The 20593-nt window shown below is 40.1% G+C and overlaps 1 protein-coding gene across 1 annotated transcript in view; it reads left to right on the forward strand.

Moving 5' to 3' along the window:
• SRBD1 (S1 RNA binding domain 1) overlaps positions 1–20593 on the forward strand; it is a 208839-nt gene that overhangs the window by 86954 nt on the left and 101292 nt on the right. The window contains exons 15-16 of the mRNA XM_055123433.1: positions 12807–12898; positions 19979–20061. Coding sequence (XP_054979408.1) covers positions 12807–12898; positions 19979–20061 — 175 coding nt within the window. The remainder of the gene's footprint in view (positions 1–12806; positions 12899–19978; positions 20062–20593) is intronic.

Genomic DNA, 20593 nt, shown 5'->3' on the forward strand with positions numbered 1-20593 from the left:
GCAAATCAAAATGTGCAGTAGATCTGAATAGGCTGTTTTACTGAAAAACATTAGGAAAGACCAATGAATGCATCAAATAAACACTCATCATCTTTAGTGATCAATGAAATGCAGGTTAAACTATATATATAGATAAAACTTCATAATCACTAGGTCATAGTCAAAAAGATGGGAGCAAGTATTATCAGGGATATGAACAAGCTGAAGCCCATGTTCATTGCACTTAGATAGTTTCTTAAAAAAATGTATATTAATGAATGTTTCATCATTTCTACCCCTGGGAATCTATCAAGAGAAATGAAACATGTCTATAAAAAGACCTGTACAAGAGACAGAATTCATATGGCAGGTAAGGTGCTTAATTGCATGCAGGTGACCTGTGTTTGATCTCCATCACCATGTATGGTCCTCTAAGCCCCACCAAGAGTGATCCCCGAGCACAGAGCCAGGAAAATGCCTAAGAACTGTGAGTGTGTCTCCTCCCCATTTCCTGCTCAGCTAAAACTAGAATAAAAAAAAAAAAACACAAATGTTTGTAATGACATCTTTCTTGATACCATAAAATTGGAATCAACCCCTAAAATCTATGAACTCCTAAGGAATAAACAATGTAATATGTTAGTATATTTATATGTATATGTATTTTATATGTTACTATAATACATAAATGTAATATATCTAGAACAATACCAATATTCAGCAGTAAAAAGGACATAGTAATGGTACCACCTAGGTGGATGATAAGAACATCACACTGAGTGAAGAAATCAGATACAAAAGAGTCCATGTATTAGGATGACACTGACCAAAATGTCCGGAAAAGGTATTGTAGAGATAGAAAGTAGATTGGTGGTTACTTGGGCTGGAGGAGGAGTTAAGGATTGCATATGGGCATAAATGATCTTTTGGGGATGGACATGTTATGAAATTGGATTTTGGTGAAGCTGTCCAACACTTACTAAAAACAAATCTTTTAAATTATACACTGGGAAGAATTTTGTCAAATGTAGATCACATACCAGTAAAGTCTTAAAAAGTGTGGCCGCCAGAAAATGCTCCGGACCCGAATTGGGGTCAACAACACCGGGGAGCCGTAAGGAGGAGGTGCAGCCAGCACACCTTCTCCAGATGGAACCCTGGCGACACTGAGCAGCAACTAACACGGCTCCGGGATTCGGGACTGGGACACATCCGAGCCGCGCAGCCGCGTTAGTGGCTGTGCGACCTTTTCTAAAACCTGAAAACATACAATCTTTTAATGGAAAACTAATTATCAAATGCTTCCTTAATAGGGTTATCTTGTTTGGGGGTATAACTCCCACAACAATAGTGAGTTTTGTGTTGAAATAGGGAATGTAATCAAGGTGAAGAGAAAATGAAGTGAAATTCATCAGTTATACAGTTGGGGTGGGGGGCGGGGGGTATACCGGGGATTTTGGTGGTGGAATATGGGCTCTGGTGAAGGGATGGTGTTTGAATACGGTATAACGGAGACATAAACCTGAGAACTCTGTAACTTTCCACATGGTGATAAAATAAAAAAAATAAATTAATTAAAAAAAAAAGTGTGGCCGCATGCCTCAGGAGGGGTGTGGCCTGAGTCCCCACGCTGTCAGTGCCCTGGCAGCCAGACCCACTCCCCACTGCTGCCACCTCACCAGTGTCCCCGCTCCACGACTCCACGAAGAATCTTCAGACTCATCCTGGCTCTACAGGTCCTGCAGTTTCTGAGCTGCATCGTCACATACACAACGGTGCAACTCCTCTAAATGTCTGTAGCACGGTAGCACTGTCGTCCCATTGTTCATCGATTTGCTCGAGTGGGCACCAGTAATGTCTCCATTTTGAGACTTGCTGTTACTGTTTTTGACATATCGAATATGCCACGGGTAGCTTGCCAGGCTCTGTTGTGCGGGCGGGATACTCTCAGTAGCTTTCTGGGCTCTCCAAGAAGGGCAAAGGAATCGAATCCGGGTCGGTCACATGCAAGGCAAATGCCAATAGCTGAGCTATTGCTCCGGTCCCTTCCAAATGTCGCAGTACCAAAATTCTAGTAGGAGTACAGCAGATTAGATGGGAAAGTCATATAGAAACCAACTAACTCACCGAACAAAAATGGTTACACAGAAGGCTTAACTAGTGATGAACAGCTTAGTAAATTCTCACACAAAGACTTAACCCTGTGGTGAGATATAATAATTTTCACAAATTTCTTTTATTGAATTTTTTTTGTAAAATTTTTTGGTAAAAATTTTTCAGTAAAATTTTTTTTACTGAAGTATTTTTGATAATTCTCTTAGCCATTTGGTTGTGACAAGCAATATAAAACAAATTATTGTGTGCCTGCCAAGAGGGCAGGCTTGGGGGGTGGTTGGGCAAATGGGGCTAATGGCGGTGGTTGAATTAGTGTCGGAACATCAAGTGCCCGTAACAGCTGGATTATGAACAATTAACCATGGTGTTTAAATAAAGTTAAAATGCGAAAGTGTAGCCCCAAGGCCAGCAGTGTTCAAACACTTGTTAGAAAGGCAAAATTTCTTGGGTGAGAGAGAGAGAGAGAGAGAGAGAGAGAGAGAGAGAGAGAGAGAGAGAGAGAGAGAGAGGGAGGGAGGGAGGGAGGGAGGGAGGGAGAGAGAGAGAGAGAGAGAGAGAGAGAGAGAGAGAGAGAGAGAGAGGGAGGGAGGGAGGGAGGGAGAGAGAGAGAGAGAGAGAGAGAGAGGGAGGGAGGGAGAGAGAGAGAGAGAGAGAGAGAGAGAGGGAGGGAGGGAGAGAGAGAGAGAGAGAGGGAGGGAGAGAGAGCGAGAGAGAGCACTTGGCCTTCCTTGGTTATGTCTCTCCACTGCTTGGTTCCCACCGCTGCTGAATGTAGCCCGGAGTCCCCTCCCCCCAGCCTTGCCAGGGTGACACAGCATCCTCAGGACTTCTTAAAAAGTGTGCCCCCCCCCCACCTCAGGAGGGGTATGGGTTTCTTCCTCAAGATTCCTGGGGCCAGGAATCACAGGGAAAGGCCCTTGGGACTCTCCCTCCACACCCTTTCTCCCCTTTAAAAAGGAAAAGAAACGCCATTGTTCTAGAATCAAGGAAGGTCAAATGGGGATGTGGTAGTTGAGACCACTCGTATACAGTCACTATACCCGGTTCATAGGCACTATAGGGACGGTTTGAATTAAGGACTGCTGTGGTGGAGTTGGGGAAAATTAGAGAGCACTGGGAGTAAACATAAGCTGGCCTTTCAAGTTCCTGATATCCCCCCGAGAAGCTTTATGATTGTGAAGCTTGTATACCACATGTTAGTCAATTCCTGTGTTCTTTTAGGCTTGCTAGTTGCTTAACGAACATTGCATAAACAGATTCATTTGCCATAACGACAGTTGAAGTTTATATCCTTGAAAGGAATCATTTCTCCTAAATATTTACACAGTGTAATATAGCAGAGCCAGAAACGGGCAGTGATTACCCTGCTCCCCCGACCCCCCCTCAATGGTCATGATCTGATAAGGAAATGGAGTGTCTTGCTGAACTGACAGTAACTCATTCTCTCTCCATCTGTTCCATGCACTCTTAGAAACGATGATTAGGAAATGGGTTGATCCAGACAACTCTTTCTGCATGCATTTTCAGGCCGCTGTTTTATGGTGTCCGTGTTGCTGTCTGTCTCCCGGCCTTTGTCTAGGTGCCCGAAAGAGACTGTGACAGTTGAGGCTACAGCAGAGGCTGCTGGTTGGGGAATATGTGAGATGGAGTTTGTAGGCGGTTTCCCTAAACTGGGATGATGCGTTCTGCCGAGGGAAGGGAAGATTGCCACAGGAGAGGGTCCTGCAGCCGCGAGAGGAGGAACGGAGGCGTGGACGTGGACGGTAGGGTCTGAGGTTGTCAGCAGTCGCACTCACTTAGAAGAATAGAAGGAATGGCCAGGAAATCAGTGTTACTTCTTCAGCTTTACTCAGCTTAGGGAAAATGGAATCCAGACTGGGAGTTGCTGACAAGATATATATAATTCAGTTTTTGTCTCCCTCTTTTTTTTTTGTTTTTTCTTTTTTGGGTCACACCCAGCGATGCTCAGGGGTTACTCCTGGCTCTGCACTCAGTAATTACTCCTGGCGGTACTGGGGAACCAAATGGGATGCCGGGCATCGAACCCAGGCTGGTCACATGCAAGGCAAATGCCCTACCTGCTGTAGTATTGCTTTGGCCCCAGTCTCCCTCTTTTTAATGTTATTTTGCTTATTATCTCTTTTCCTGTGCTTGCTTTCTTTGTTGTGGTGGTGGTAGCTCTTTCTCAAGTCTTTTGGCAACTAGAATTACATGATGGAGCATTTATTAGCAGATTTTAGAACATTGTGTCTGAAGTTGGTCACTATGATTCTGACTTCTGTTTCTGGATGAATAATAAAAATGGTTTTTCAGGAAGCTTTTTTCCAAAGTAACTTTGACAGAGCAATTTGGATTCTTCATGCTTATTAATGGTTATGCCTATTCATGTATTTTCTAAAAATATAACATCAGGTTAGGAAAAAAGAAGCAAACTTTTTCCTAGTAAGAAAACTCTTCAGTTTTCTAGGAAACTTAGATTTATATCTGGATAGAAATGCTGTTAAACAAGAATAAACAAATATGGTGAATCTGGTATAGTATGAGTGATTATAAATTGAGGACACAAAGACTGCTGAAAGAATCAGGAGAAACAGAATTTTGGGTGGCAGGGAGAGATAGGTGGGATGATGTCACAGTATTGAAGGTATTGTATGTACATGATTGTTGATCAAAGGGCGTTTTCATTGTCAGACGAATGAGTATCTATTCCCTGTGCTCCTAGCCTGCCTTTTGGTAATAGTCACACAGAATGTTTATAGTACTTCTTGCACCGTTGCTCCAGACAGCTGTCCTCCTCTCGGGTCTGCCTTCCTGTTGTGGAGTCAGTGGGTCCTGGCCCACCCCCGGTTTTAAAAAAATTTTACTTTAATAAATCACCATGGGGTATAGTTACAGACTTACAAACTTCCGTGCTTGTGTTTCAGTCATACAATGATCGAGTGTCCATCCCTCCACCAGTGCCCATTCTCCACCACCAATGGTCCCAGTATCCCTCCCATCATCCCCCCACCACCACCACCTGCCTCTGTGGCAGGGCATTCCCTTTTGTTCTCTCTCTCCTTTTGGGTGTTGTGGTTTGCAATAGAGGTATTGAGTGGCCTTCATGTTCGGTCTATAGTCTACTTTCAGCACGCATCTTCCATCCCAAGCGGATCCTCCAGGCACCCCATACTTGGTGTTCCCTTCTCTATCTGAGCTGCCTTCTCCCCCAGCATGTGAGGCCAGCTTCCAAGCCATGGGGCAAACCTTTTGGTATTCATCTCTACTGTTCTTGCCACACCCCATTTTTTAATCTCACTCATATCCAAGCCTTGTGCTTGCTCCTGTTTTGTTTTTGCCATGAGTTTCCTTCATGGTTTCTGGTAGTGCCTATAATAACTTCATGCAGGTTTTAAACATAATAATCCCCCAATAGTAATATAAAGTTAAAACCAAAAGATTATTCTTTATTTTCTGTGTGTGTGTGTGTGTGTGTGTGTGTGTGTGTGTGTGTGTGTGTGTGTGTGATTAAACTGCTTTTTCACATTTGGGGCTTTGGGGAGCGCATAGATCAGGACTTCCTGTGCCTCTGTGTCGGAAATCACTCCTGGCAGTGCTTTGGAACCATATGGGGTGTTGTGAGTTCAAACTGGGGTTGACCACGTGAAGGCAAAGTCCCTTATCTCCTGTGGTATTTCTTTGATCCCATCATTGTATTTATATTTTAAAATCTGTAATGCTTTCTTGGCCTGGAGGGATAGCACAGCGGGTAGGGCGTTTGCCTTGCACGTGGCCGACCCAGGTTCAATTCCTCTGTCCCTCTTGGAGAGCCCGGCAAGCCACCGAGAGTATCCCACCCGCAAGGCAGAGCCTGGCAAGCTCCCTGTGGTCCCCAGCACCACAGCCCTGCACTGCACCGATGGCACAGCATGGAAATGCTGATCCAGTTGGGAATGGCTGGGAGAGCTCCCCACACCCCAACGGCACTGCTTGGGTGGTCCTCCAAAGCTATTCGATATGAAGTACCAAAGGAAAAAATAGCCAAAAGTTCCGTGTTGTTAAAATATGGAATAAGTATGGAATTGGTGTGATAGATTGTCTACTGGAAAACAATTTTGGTAGACATTGTAAGTTCTCCATAAGCAAACTTTAAATAGCTTAGGAGTTCTCTCTCTTTGATAAGAATACTATTCATATACTTGTTCATTTTGGAAAATGGTTGATTTTTTTAAAAAAAATTTTATTAGAGAATCACTGTGGTGTACAGTTACAAACTTACGAACTTTTGTGTTTGTGTTTCAGTCATACAGTGATCGTTTACCCATCTTCCACCAGTGCCCATTCTCCTCCACCAATGATCCCAGTATCGCTCCCACCCCTCCCACCCCTTCCCCCACCACCCCACCCTGCCTCTGCAGCAGGGCATTCCCCTTTGTTCTCTCTCCTTTTTGGTGTTATAGTTTGCAGTAGAGTATTGAGTGGCCTTCATGTTCAGTCTATAGTCTACTTTCAGCTCGCATGAAAAATAGCCTAGAATTTTAACGAAGCTGTGATTGGAAAATTGCATTTAACTTGGTTTTCCACCAGGTGGAGCCATTGTTACATACCTGATTGTAATCTTCTTTGGGGCTCTTGAAATTGTGAGTTATTATTTTTTGCGTGATCATATTTTGCTTCTTAGTGCCCCCCCCCCATGCACACACTGCTTTCATCGTAAGTCATTTTATATATTTTATATGGTGGGTAGTGAACCGGTTATGCTTTGATAATCTTGAAAGATAAATAAATGGGGAGATAAATTCAAACGCTAAATAGTTAGTAAAACTTAAGGATATATGATGTGTAATGATAGATTTTTCCATTATTTGCTTTTTATCAAATCTATGTATAAAAATAGAACTGGGGCCAGGGAGATAGTACAGCGGGTAGGGTGCTTGCTTTGCACGCAGCTGACTTGGGTTCGAGCCCCAGCATCCCAGGGCAATGCCACGAGCAATTCCAGAGCAGAGAGCCAAGAATAACCCCTCAGCATCACCACGTGTGACCCATAGCGGCCCTCCCCCATATCAGAAACTTACTCTTGACTTTTTTTGCCTAACCACATTTTATTATCAATATCATATGTTGTTATCAATATCATACATTCATTGTTGTTGTTTTGTAGATGCCATGTTTGGAGTTATTACTAACAAATGATGTTTATCCAGATTTAAGTTCAAAATTGCTAAAACTGTGAAAGTTTGGATCAGAAATAGTTTGTCCATCATTTGATATCAGAGTTACTGACCGGTAAAACATTATCAATTTGAGATTTTAAGTTTTGGTTATAACTGATTATAAATAAATTTATGGTTATTGTAAAAAGAATTACAGCCAGTACAATTAAAGAAATAATTGATATTAAAGTGTTGCTGACATACTATCTATACACCTACATTTAAAAAATATCAGAGTTGGTCTCAGTCTCATAACAAATTTTTTAACTTAATATTTACACTATTTTTTTTTTTTTTTGCTTTTTGCTTTTTGGGTCACACCTGGCGATGCACAGGGATTACTCCTGGCTTTGTACTCAGGAATTACTTCTGGCAGTGCTCAGGGGACCATATGGGATGCTGGGAATCGAACCCGGATTGGCCGTGTGCAAGGCAAATGCCCTACCCACTGTGCTATCACTCCAGCCCCAATATTTACACTAATTTTTAATGGCAGTGTAGTTTTCCACTTAATATAGAACTTTTAGTTTTTAATCTTTCCCTCAAAGCAGTGCTATGATGAATAGTGCTTTTAAGTATTTTATGTAGTTCAAATTTTTTTCATATCACTTTTAAATTTAATAATGGGCCTGGAAAGAATCTGTATTTTGGTAGCCTGTGATCTGTATTTTAAATTAACATCCCAGAGAATACTATAGTGAAGCATCTTTATCCGCATATGCTTTTGCTCATTTCCCAGCATCCTTTGCTCTCCAGACGAACTCCATTTTTTTTTTTTTTCCTTTTTGGGTCACACCTGGCAATGCACAGGGGTTACTCCTGGCTCTGCACTCAGAAATTACTACTGGCAGTGCTCAGGGGACCATATGGGATGCTGGGAATCAAACCCGGGTTGACCGCGTGCAAGGCAAACGCCCTACCTGCTGTGCTATCGCTCCAGCTCCCAGACTAACTCCTTCTTAAAGTGACCAGACAGTTCTCATTTCAGATTTCCTGAAATGACAATGTTGCCAGATACAGGAATTTATCATTGCTTTGATTCGTTCTTAGAAATAGGCCTTCTCCATTAAACTTTAACCTCAGAGCCCGTCTCATTCAGGGTGGTTGACTTTGGTCTTGTACTAAAAGAATACAGTCACTAGCCTTTTATGCTTCAGAATTGATGTTCTTATTCACAGAACAGAACTTTTGGCAGTCCTTTCTGTTAATTGTTAAGAAACTTAGGTCAAGTGATTTCCTTTCTCCCAATGTGAATGTTTCTCAGTCTGAAAATTTGGAAGATTTATTTAAATTTTTTAAAAAAAAATTTAGTGAAATAAACCAGCATTTTACATAATTTCTACTTAGTACAACTTTTTGATAGGAGTAAGAAAGAAAAACATCTCTAAGCAGTAAAACTTGAGGAATTGTAACACACTTGTGTGAAAAATTAAACTTGTGTCCGTTTTTATTAGTTCAAGCAGTATATCATGGGTAATTTTTATCTTACCAAATAATTACATTTTCATTTAATTAGGTTACCTTTGAATAAAATTATCCTGTTAGTATCTGCAGCATGTGATTAATTTTAAAATAAAAAACAAATGCTACCTTCATATTTGGGGAATAAGCAGATAGAGAAGACTGATCTAGATACTTCATGTAACTTTCTAAGTAAATATGAAAACTAGGAACTCAGTAACTTGAAAAACAAACAGCTAGTTTTCCTGTATCATGAAAAGAATGTAACCTTCCTCCACATAAATTTTGTCTAAATTATCACTAGTGGTGGAATAAAGTACTGTAAGGAGACTGCATGAAAACCAGCATTTAAAAGCCTCATTTATAGAAGATTCTGTCTTCATGGAAACGACTTTTAAGCTCTGGAGGTATAAATTCTTTATACCGTTTCATAGGTTTTAAGAAAACAGTGTTGATTTTGACCAGATTTGTAGAACACTGAATCTTAATAATAAAATTTAGCATTTTAAATAGTTTTAATTAAAATGAAAGAAGTAATAATTTAAGAGTAAATGTAAGCATTTCACTTGCCATTTAGATTATGAATGTGTGGCTTGTATTTTTTGTTTGGCTTGTATTTTGTTTAAATTAAATATCTAGAAAGGTAAATGGTGAATTAAAATGTATTTGAAAAATGCCAATTCAATCCTAGACAGCACTTTGGCATATACAGCTGGTAGCTTCTGAGATTTACTTTCATTTATTTTGAGCTTGAGATATAATATATATCTATTTTGATGATTGTCTAAAACAGCAATTGGAAGAGGCCCCAGAGTACTGTAATAATCTCGCCAACTTCATTCGTTTACAACTCACCCCCATAATAAATTCTATTCAGTGTCGTGTGCTTTATGGCAAAGTAAATAAAACGATCTAATTGCCAAGATGATAAACCTAATTTGCTTACACCTGAGAGAAATTTGTTTTGTGAAATGTAATACTTATTAAATCATTATATTCCTGAATTTTGTGCAAAGTTTAGTTTTGCTGTCCTGAAAATATATTAGAAGGAGTTGGAACACTTTCTTAGCATTTTATTGGGAGACTGAACCAATAAAGAGAAAGTGACATGAAATCTGGCATTCTGCTGTGTGTGTCCTTGAGCTCCAAGCAAGAAGGAAAGAAGCGTTTGGTGGGGGCGGTGTGTGTGTGGGGGTGGACATGATCGCCTTTTGTTCTTTGCAGCTTCTCCTGGAAAAAGTCATGGCCACTCCCAGCTTGCTCTGTTTCATTTAGTCCCTTCTCCTGTCCTTAGGTCCTAGTGGGCTTTTCTGTGAAGAAATCGGTGTTGAGGTCTTCCTGTTCATTTAGATAATCTAAGCATTTTGATCTGTACTTAAGACTGAACTTTTTATTGGACCCATAATAGCTAATACAGCCAAGCATCTGAAATTTACTGTAGTTTGTATTGATTTAATATTAATGTTAATCTAAAATCTTTAGGTGCAGTGTGTCACATCTGTTTTGTATTCCTCTGTTTAAAAGAAGTGGCAGTATGGTATTTGGAGGAATATTTATTATCTGAGTGTTTTTCTTTGCAACAGTTTCTCTCAGTCTACTGAGAGTTATAGCTTCTAAAAGACAGTGAATCACCCAGCAAGTTCTCAGGTACAGACTGTTTAAGATCCCGGTTAATTGGAAGTTCTATATATCATATAAGTTTCCTTTGTTTAAAAGAAGTAATTTTGGAGGCTTCTGGAAATGATAGAAAATAAATTTGTGTTAAGATTTTTTCTTTTGATAGTCTTTTTTCTTGATAACTGATCCAGCCTGCACTCACAGGTACTCTGGATTTTTAGAAAGAAGCTTGATTAGACAGAGTGTTGATATGTCTGAAGTCAAATTTTCTTTGACTTAAGACTGAATATTTGTAACTAGTGATGGTATTTCTTAACTTGTTTTGAGAGATCCTGAATATTTTTAAAGTAATTAATAAAAACTATAAACCCCTTTCCTAAGAAAAATAAATACATAGGGACAAGTATTTTGCATCATTTTAATTACTTTAACTCTCCTTTCCCAGAAGTCTTCAAGAATCCTGGATTAGGAAGTGCTATTATAATGGGACTGGAAACCCTGCGAGTATGCTGGTTTAATATCATATTAGGTTGCATGAAAAATTTTCTTCACTTCAAACTTTATTTGACCTTGTTTTTTCTCCGTGGTCATTGACTAGAGGAAAAGGAACATAACCTAAATCTTACTTTGGAGAAAAAGCACACTTACCTCTTAATTTTCCAAGCTCTGAGATTAAAGAGTGTATTTTACCTTCTATCTGTTCGAAGTTCTACCTTGGATATGAAATTCACTTTGCGTTTTGATTAAAAGTGAAAGCAAGGGAAGAAATGAATTCTTACGGATCTGTTATTTAAGAAAGTGTTTCTTCCTTAAAAAGACATTACATTTGTTATTCACAAAAGTACTATCTTCTGTTTTATGAGGCTTTGTGAAGTTATTCTAAAGTTACTTGTGTTGGCTTAAAAACTTTGGACTTTGGAATCAGATAGATTCAAAACCTATTTAGTTGCTTGTCAGCTGTATGACTTTGGTTACATTATTTACCTGTTACAAAAGGATTAAATGAGTGAAACCTGTCAAGGGCTTGGATTTGTGCACTGTGTATAAGGTGCACTTAATGACTTTCTTCCTCTCTTATGCTCATGGGCTCACGAGCAACCTTGCTTTTCAGTTATAGAGTGCTCATTTTTCTTATTATGAAATTTAGGACAGTCGACCCTTGTGTTCCACAAAGGAATTTCTGGTCTCAATGGTATGTAGTTGCCAAACATTAGTCAAGAGTTATTCAAACACAGGAGGAGCAAACTCAGTTTCTCTCATTTTACTTGTCTGTTCATTTTTGTTTGGGGGCTGCACTGAGCTTGTGCTCCGGGGGTCATGCTCAGTGTACCAGGCAGAGCTGGGGGTCACGCCTGGGCCATCGAGCTCTCTCTGTCTTCATTGTCTTCCTTCTTCCCTTCCTTCACTTAATCCGAATCTCACGTGTGCTGCACTTTACTGTTGAGTTACATCCCTAACCATACTTTACTGATTGATTTTCAACGGACAGTGTGTTTAAATTTATTGAGAAAACGTATGGTTGAAGCACATAGTGAGAACCAGAGGAAAGGAGAGATTTCTAAAAGTGGATTCAGCGTAAAGATATTCCTGCTTTAGAATTGTCACCTCAGTTGTGGTTGTGTGGTAGAAAATGGCAGGTCTCATGAATAGAGTGAAAGGTGTGTCTTCACATATGTCATAAGGAAGACCTATAACCTATAAAAATATTTAATATACCATAAATGCCCACTACCATGCAAATATCAATGAAAAGAATATGGTTTATAAAGTATTTGGAGCCAAAGAGAAAGAAAGATGATGTACGTGATCCTTCGGTTAAATGATCACATTTAATGATTTCTGACACCTCTTTGAATGAAAGGCCAGTTGATTCTGCAGTTCACTTTCAGAGCCTCCTTAAAAGAAGTGGGAGATGAAGCCCCCTCCCTTCTGTTTTTATGATGTGATTGTTGGTTTTAGTGAGGTAATAATAATGGCAGTGTTTGAGGCAGTGGTATTTAGTGTTAGTGTGTAGATCCTGACATCCACGTGTCCTCACACTTATCAATGTGACTTTCAAAATGATGTGGACTAATTTAGGACAGAGTTTTCCATGTCAATCAAAAAAAGATATCACAAGAGAAGCTGAAATATATCTGAAAAAATTGAGGTTGGCATCATGAGAGAGTAGCCCTTGTTTTCAGCTCTACAGATCTCTATCTACTCAGAACATGGCTAATTGGATTCTAGCAAATTGGACATCTGGCAAATGTCTTCCTTTATAAAAGCATCACTTAATTGCTCTATGTTAATGAAAAATTAAGTGCTGTAGGTATCATTGAGATATAAAGAGACTGTTTGATTTACCTTGCTATTTCTTTTCTTCTTAGTTTCATGATTTAATTTCTTTGTTCAGGCATCAACTTTGGAAAGTAATAGTTCCCCCTTTCTGTCTTTCAGTATTGTCAGTGAAGCTGGAGCGTCAATCTACAGTGTGAGCCCTGAAGCTAACAAAGAGATGCCAGGGCTGGACCCTAATTTGAGAAGCGCAGGTAAGAATCAGGATCAGCACAAGAGCATGTGATTTTTCTGTTTGTCGTTGAGCCAAGCCCAGCACACAGAGGTGCCCAGGGATCACTCCTGGCAGGGCACAGGAGACTATGGGGTGCCAGGGGCTGGACCCGGGTTTACCTGCCAGGAAACTCGTATCTTTCTGGCCCAAGAGCACTATTTTAATGATTTGTATTTGTAGGCTTGTATTTTTAATAACCAAAATATTTTAAAAACATTTAGAATATTTAAAAAGAAAGTGATGATTGGAATAATTGAAATTATAGAAGAAAAAGTACATTATTTTTTAAAGAACACTGTGATATTTTAAGGTAGAGTGAAAATTAGTCTCAAACATCTTCAGCAAAATTGACTGCTAGTTAATAACAAAATATAAATTACACTAAGATCTCTTTATTACCACAAGATGTTACTTATTATAGTTATGGTTGGCAAAAAAGCATAAAAAGTCATGTGAATATCTGAGTAGGCAAGCCTTTAAGCCTTACTGCTGAATATTTGTCAAATGACTGTTTTTCTCTCTCAGCTAATAATATTTATCAGTTGGATGATATTTCAAATGGCCTACTTTAATTTTAGCTGCATTCATTTGCTTTGACTAGTTGCTAAGATATGGAATAATTAAAATTTTGTGAGTGAAATAAATGAAAACTTCAGGCATGTAAGAGAAAGTAACTGCCACCATAGCGAAACATTAGATCTAGTTGCAACATTTTCTTGTAATAGGTAGTAGTTAGACTACTTTGCTAGTAAATTTCTTTTTCCTAATTTATTTTGTGTGTGTGGGGGGGGTTGGGAAGATGTGCCTGGGGTATGATTGGTGGATGCCTGCCTGGAGTGTGATTATTTGTGTGTGTATATGTGTGTGTAAGGCATGCTTAGGGTGTGTATGAGCGTGGGCATGTCTGGGGTGTGTGGCTATGCACACATGTGTACATTTGTGAGTGTTTGGGCCCCACTGGGAAGTGCTCACGGAGTTCTACTGACTCTTGTGCATGGGAATTGCTCATGGCTTGGTGCTCAGGGACTGTATACAGTGCTGGGGATCGAACTTGGCCACCCCATGCACAACCTCCTCTCACCTAGATACTTTTATTTATAAAAAAAAAAAAAAATCTGTTGGGACCAGAGAAACAGTACACCAGATAGGGCACTTGATTTGCTCACAACCAATCTGGGTTTGATCCCCCGCACATTCCTTATGGTCCCCTGAGCACTGCCAGAAATAATTCTCATTTTTGTTTTATTTTATTTTTGGATCACATCCAGCAGTGCTCAGGACTCACTCCTGGCTCTGTATTCACAGATCACTCCTGGTGGGGCTCAGAGGTATTGTAGTGAGACAAGACTACAGCCTTCAGACAAGATAGAAAATAATGAAAGAAGGAAATTGATACATGGCCCTTCTTTGATTGGAAGTCTGCCTTCAGCTCCCTGGGATGTAGGCACACCTCCCTTTGTATTTTAGCATATTTCTATGTGGCAGTAATTGCCTCATATCAACTCAGAATATCTACCCTGACATTTTGAGTCTTCAGAATCTTGTCACGGAAACAAGTATTGAAAGAACCTCAGAAGCACCATGTTTGGTTTTCTAGGAACAACTTCATTTTTAATATTTGTTTTCTACCTGGGAGTCACGCGGCAGACCCGTGTTCGATTCCTCCACCCTCTCAGAGAGCCCGGCAAGCTACCAAGAGTATCGAGCCCGCACGGCAGAGCCTGGCAAGCTACCCATGCGAATTGGATATGCCAAAAACAGTAACAATAAGTCTCTCAATAAGAGACGTTACTGGTGCCCGCTCATCGAACAAATCGATGAGCAACGGGATGACAGTGACCTGGGAGTCTTTCTTCTCCTCATGATGATGTTAGTCATTTCCGTCTTTGTAATTGATGCTGCTGTATCAGAATAGGACAGAACCCCAACACTGGCGCAGATGTTAGATGGGCATTCCTCAGCGGCGTTCTGCTTGCTGTATCTTCCTGACCAGCTTGCATCAATTTATTGGAAAGAGTCTGTACCTGTGTTTCCCTATTACAGATATATTGTAATGAGAGACATTTAAACTGGATAGATTAACAGACACATGATGTGATATTAAAATGTTTATTATGATTCTGATTTATATTGAAGATGAATGGATACACAAAATATACTATACTGTACAACAGTGTTATTTTCAGTCATAAAAAAAAGGCAGGGTGGGGCGTGTATACTGGTTCTTCAGAATGGATGAATATTGAGAACACGCTGAGTAAAAGAGACAAATACAAAAAGCAACATATTTTAGGATGACCTTTATGTGAAATATCCAGAATAAGTAAAATAACAAAGCAAGAAAGCTGATTAGAGGGATCAGGAAAGCAGAGAAGAAGACAGGAACATTTAAAAATGGTACAATAAATTTTTTTTTTTGAGATAGAGGGGTGTTGGAAGTACCTAACAGAGGTGATGCTTAGCACAACACTAACTAAAATAAATAAGATGGAATTGTGCTGTTTAAAATGGTTGATTTTACATTATGTGAATTCCATACATTTTTTAAAAATGGGGGCGGGTCGGTCTCCTAGTCTAATAAGTTGAGTAACTGGCCATCCCCAGCCTCTGTTGAAGACTGGAGGTTCCTTTCCCGGAGAAAGCCAGACAGAAAGTTCTCACTCCGGGGGAGCAGATTATAAGTGAGATTCGGGATACCCATAAAGGGAAAATAAATCATTACTGACCTGCTACTGAGGGGAGCCCAGTGGAAAGGCGGCAGTAGAGAAGACGAAATTTCCATGTGGGAGGGTCAGGGATTCTCAGCAGGACGAGGGAAAGGACTTGGGGAAGCTGAGATCTGGGGTCCCACAGAGCTGGCCGGGAAACGGTGCCCCTGGGCTCGGCGCTCACAGCCGTGTTTGAGCCACTGCCCCCCAATGCACAGCCTCGGGCTTTCTGACTTGTAGGGAAGATGTATTAAAATGGTGCGTTAGCAAGCTTTATAGTGGAAAAGTTCCAATTTGGAGTTGTTGAATGAAAATAGAAACAGTGCAGGGGAAATTTTTATTTATTTTTCTCTGATGATGTCTGGTGGCAAGGGAAAAGGCGAAATAAATATTGAAGTTTAGAAAGAAAACATTGAAGTCAATTAATAAACAGATGTCCTCTTTGATAGTCCTAGATAGCAGAATAAGGCACATTTTAAACAGAAAACCATTTATTTTTTGTCTTTTAAGTAATTTGTGTACTGGCTCTCAAGGTTTTACAGTTCTAGAGGCCAAACTCAGTGGTAGAATACTTGCCTTGGGCTTGTGAATGCTGGGTTCGGTTCCCAGCACTGCCCACCTATCTGTTCCACTCCAACCCCGAAGGAAAAGAATTATTTTCTTAAAGAGAAAATATAGAAGCTTTCCTATTTTAAATATTTTATAGAACTGAATGTCAAAAGCTATAAACTTCTCTATATATTTGTGGGGGGTGGGGAGGATGTTGGACCACACCTGGCAGTGCTCAGGGGGACGTACGCAAGGCCGGGGGATCAAACCCCGGTTGGCTGCATGTACGCAGGTGCCTGAACCACTGTGCACTCAACTCTAGCCCCATCGTCAATACTGTGGCTGTAAGCCTTGCTACAAATGAGAGGTTTGGCTGTTGCACTAGCTCTGCTAGTTTTTTACTGGACACAAGGCCTACTTCACCAAGAGAGGCTGTTCTAGGCATTTGCCTGTTTGGGTGATTGTCTCTCTCTCTCTTTTTTCTTCTTAATACTAAATTTATTTTGGCTTTTGGGGTCACATCCGGCAATGCTCAGAGGTTACTCCTGACTCTGCACTCAGGAATTACTCCTGATGGTGCTGGGGGGGAGCCATACGGGATGCCAGGGATTGAATCCTGGTTGGCCGTGTACAAGGCCTACCTGCTGTCCCCTGAGTGATTGTCTTTTTCTCAACTCCCCTCCTCACTTTTAGTTTATCTAACATGATTATTTTTCTATAATGCTTAACTTTTCCCCTCAATATTATTTACTTTTCAAAATAGTTGCATCATTATCTTGCAAATTATTGTGTATTAAAAATTAAATTTCTGTTTCTGCTTCTTCTTGTTTTCATTATTCTAAGCTCCCCTGATACAAAACCTTCAGTTTCTGTGATTTATAATATGATTTAGTTTAACTTTTAAAATTAGTTCTCCTATACATTTCTATCTGTATGAATTTTAGATCCATTAATATTTCAAATTCTGGGGACTGGAGCGATAGCACAGCGGGTAGGGCGTTTGCCTTGCACGCGGCCGACCCGGGTTCGATCCTCAGCATCCCATATGGTCCCCTGAGCACCGCCAGGAGTAATTCCTGAGTGCAAAGCCAGGAATAACCCCTGTGCATCGCCAGGTGTGACCCAAAAAGAAAAAATAATGTGTTTTAGATATTTCAAATTCTATTTGGATTATTGAGTGAGATTCTCTTAAGTTTATAAATTCAGGTTCCATTATTTTTAGTCAAAGACAACACACACATAATAGGTTCTCATTTATGGTGTTTTCTTTCGGGGCTGGGGGACAAACTCAGCAGTGCTCAGAGGCTACTCCTGGCTCTGTGCTCATGGATTATCCCCGGAAGTGCTTATGATGCCAGGGATCAGACATGGCCTTGACTGAGTGCAAGCAAGACAAGCATCTTAACCCCTGTACTCTCTCTAGTCTTAGTGATATTTTCTTACGGATTTTTGATGACATAGGTACCAATTTTTGTGCAGGTGTTTGAAACCAGCAAACTCTTCGAATCTTAATTTTTTTTTGGCTTTTTTTTTGGGGGGGTCACACCCAGTGATGTTCAGGGTTTACTCCTGGCTCTGCATTCAGGAATAACTCCTGGCGGTGCTCAGTGGACCATATGGGATCCTGGGGATTGAACCCAGGTTGGCCTCATGCAAAGCAAACACCCTGTCCACTGTGCTATTGCTCCAACCCATAGAATCTTATTAATTCTGATATTTCTCAGTTGACTTGCTTGACTTTTATAGGTAGACATCTATTTTTCATTAATAATAATCTATTTTCTGTCCTTCCGGTAATTATCCCTTTTTTCCTTGTATCTTTTAATGATTGGCAGTAGTATCCATGATACAGAGAAGTAGTGGCCCTAATGTGTGCAAAATTGCAGTATTTGCCATACCTTTGGGCATTCTTCAATTTATTTATTTGCTTTTATGTTCATTATTGGGGGAGGTTGGATCACAGCCACTGGAGCTGAGGGACTACATCCTCTCTGCACAGGGATCATCCCTGAAGGTGCTTATTCGGCCACAGGTGACACGGGGGTTGACTGCATGCCAGGACAAGACCTCATTCCCTGCACTGTCTCTGGCCCTGACACTATGCATTTTTAAAGTATGTATCAGCTTCACTGGTGTGTGATTTAACAGTGTAAAATTTACCCTTCACACAATGTAGTGTCATCACAGTCAGAACTGTACAGTCGTTCCCACTCTACAAATTTAGAATTTTGTCACCCCCGTAGAAGCCCTGCACCCATAAGGAATTAGTCCCCTTTTTCTTTTTCCTCACAACTGCTAGCAAATACTAATCTCTTTTTGATGCTATGGATAGGCTGATACTGGATATTTCATGTAAATGGGATTACATGGTATGTGGCTTATTGTGATGAATTTCCTTCACTTGTAAAGTCCTTGAGATTCACTCACTCTCTTACATGTATTAGCACTTCATTCATCTTTATTGCCAATACTATATTTTCTCATTGTATGGGTACATAAGAGCTTGTTCATCTGTTTATCCTTGATGGATATTTGGATGATTTTCCCTTTGGGGGCCATTATGAAAATATTGTGATGAACATTGATGTGCAGGATTTTATGGGGACATATGTTTTCATTTCTCTTGAGTATATACCTGAGTAAAACTGGGAGACATATGGTTAACTCCATGTTTAACTTTTCCCAGAAGTCTACTTAACTTCTCTTACTTTGCTTTCCTCACCATTCATTCTCTGCCTCTTTGACTGTTTCCTCTCTTACTTTATTTGATCTCAAAAGTGTGACTGTGTCCCAAGTTGGTGATTCTTCCTCTCTTTATTTTCTTTACCAGCAATCTTATTAAACTCCCTGGGCCTGAACTTCCTGTCTCCTGTTTCCAGAAATCTATTGTCAGTCTGATCATCTTCAGCATACAAGACATATGCAGTCTTTCTATATGCTATATAGATCTTTTCTTGGGTTTCTAGAAAAAGAAAAACAGTACTACCCTCCTCTTTCCAAAACTGGGTATAATGCTTTTTTTTAGATCGACTATGAATAGACATATCTCCTCCTTCCTCCCATCCCTGTTGTTCACTCTCTATAGCTTGGATGTTTCAAGCTATAGAGAGTGACAACATCTAAAAAGAAACATTAATTCTAGAAATATTAAGATCTGTGCTGAGGTTATTTATTGGTGAAGTCCAACCCCATGGGTTCTTCAGACTTACTGTGGAATAAACTTCACTTAGAAAACAGTGTCTGCAATCCATTGGTTTTGCATCTGGGATGAACCTGGCAGTGAACCAGTTAGAAGGGAACCTGGTAGAAAATGACTTAAAATTCTTTTGTGTGTGTATCAGAGATTTTCAAATACGATATTCTACCCAAACTGAATAAGTTATAGTACTGCTCTAGCTAGTTTTTTATTTGGGGTTGGGAGTACACAATCTGGTGGTCCTCAGATTGGTACTCAGATTTTCTCTGGCCCTGTACGTACTGGCACAGCTTCGGGGACTATATGTGGTACCTGGATCAAATTGTGGTTGGTGGTGTGCAAGGCAGGTGCCTTACCTACTGTACCATCTCTCCAGCCCAGATTCAACTTGTACAACATGGCTTTTCCCAAAGGGGTTGATTTAAAAGATTTACTTAATTTGACATCCTTTAATTGACTTTCTAACACTGCCTTTCTGTGTTGAAAATGTTTGGGTTCCTCTCTAAGAGATGGTGTCGGGGATTTGAACCAGGGTCAGTGGGTTAACCCCTATGCTTTCTCTCCAGCCCGTGATTCTGTTTTGTTTTGTTTTGTTTTGTTTTCCCAGTTTCCATAGCAAGGCGTGTACAAGATCCATTAGCTGAGCTGGTGAAAATTGAGCCAAAGCACATTGGAGTTGGAATGTATCAGGTAAAACAACATGGACCATTAAATTTATGAAATCCATTAATACAAAGAACAGTACTCAAAGTTGGCATAGTAATTGTGAGTGGGGCTAGATTCCTAATGTTTAGCCATATATGGTTTGTGGAAAGGTAGTTAAAAGCCGGGGAAAGATGGACTTCCATATATGTCCCCGCCCCCCCCCCTTTTGCCCCCCTACCCTGGTGTTAATGTTTTTGATCAAAAGTTAGAATTGACTGTAGTTGTATTTGGTGATTAACAAACATTAGCTCAGTAGCTTCAATTGGAGCTTTCTATTATACATCCATTGTTATAAGACTGGAGTGAGCGCAGATCAAGGGCAGTATATTGACTTTTAATGTAAGCTAGTATGAACTATTGATCTTCAGGAAGAACCCTTTGGTGTATCTGTTGTGGTTTTATTTGATTATTTTCCCATTCCTATTTGATTACTGTAGTTAGTGTTTTCTCTTCACCTAAGATGAGCTGAAACCTTTCCCTTATTGCTGCTGAACCGCAATAATAGCAGTGTTTGTGC

Source organism: Sorex araneus, chromosome X, assembly GCF_027595985.1.
Source record: "Sorex araneus isolate mSorAra2 chromosome X, mSorAra2.pri, whole genome shotgun sequence".
In the NCBI taxonomy this organism is placed as follows: Eukaryota; Metazoa; Chordata; class Mammalia; order Eulipotyphla; family Soricidae; genus Sorex; species Sorex araneus.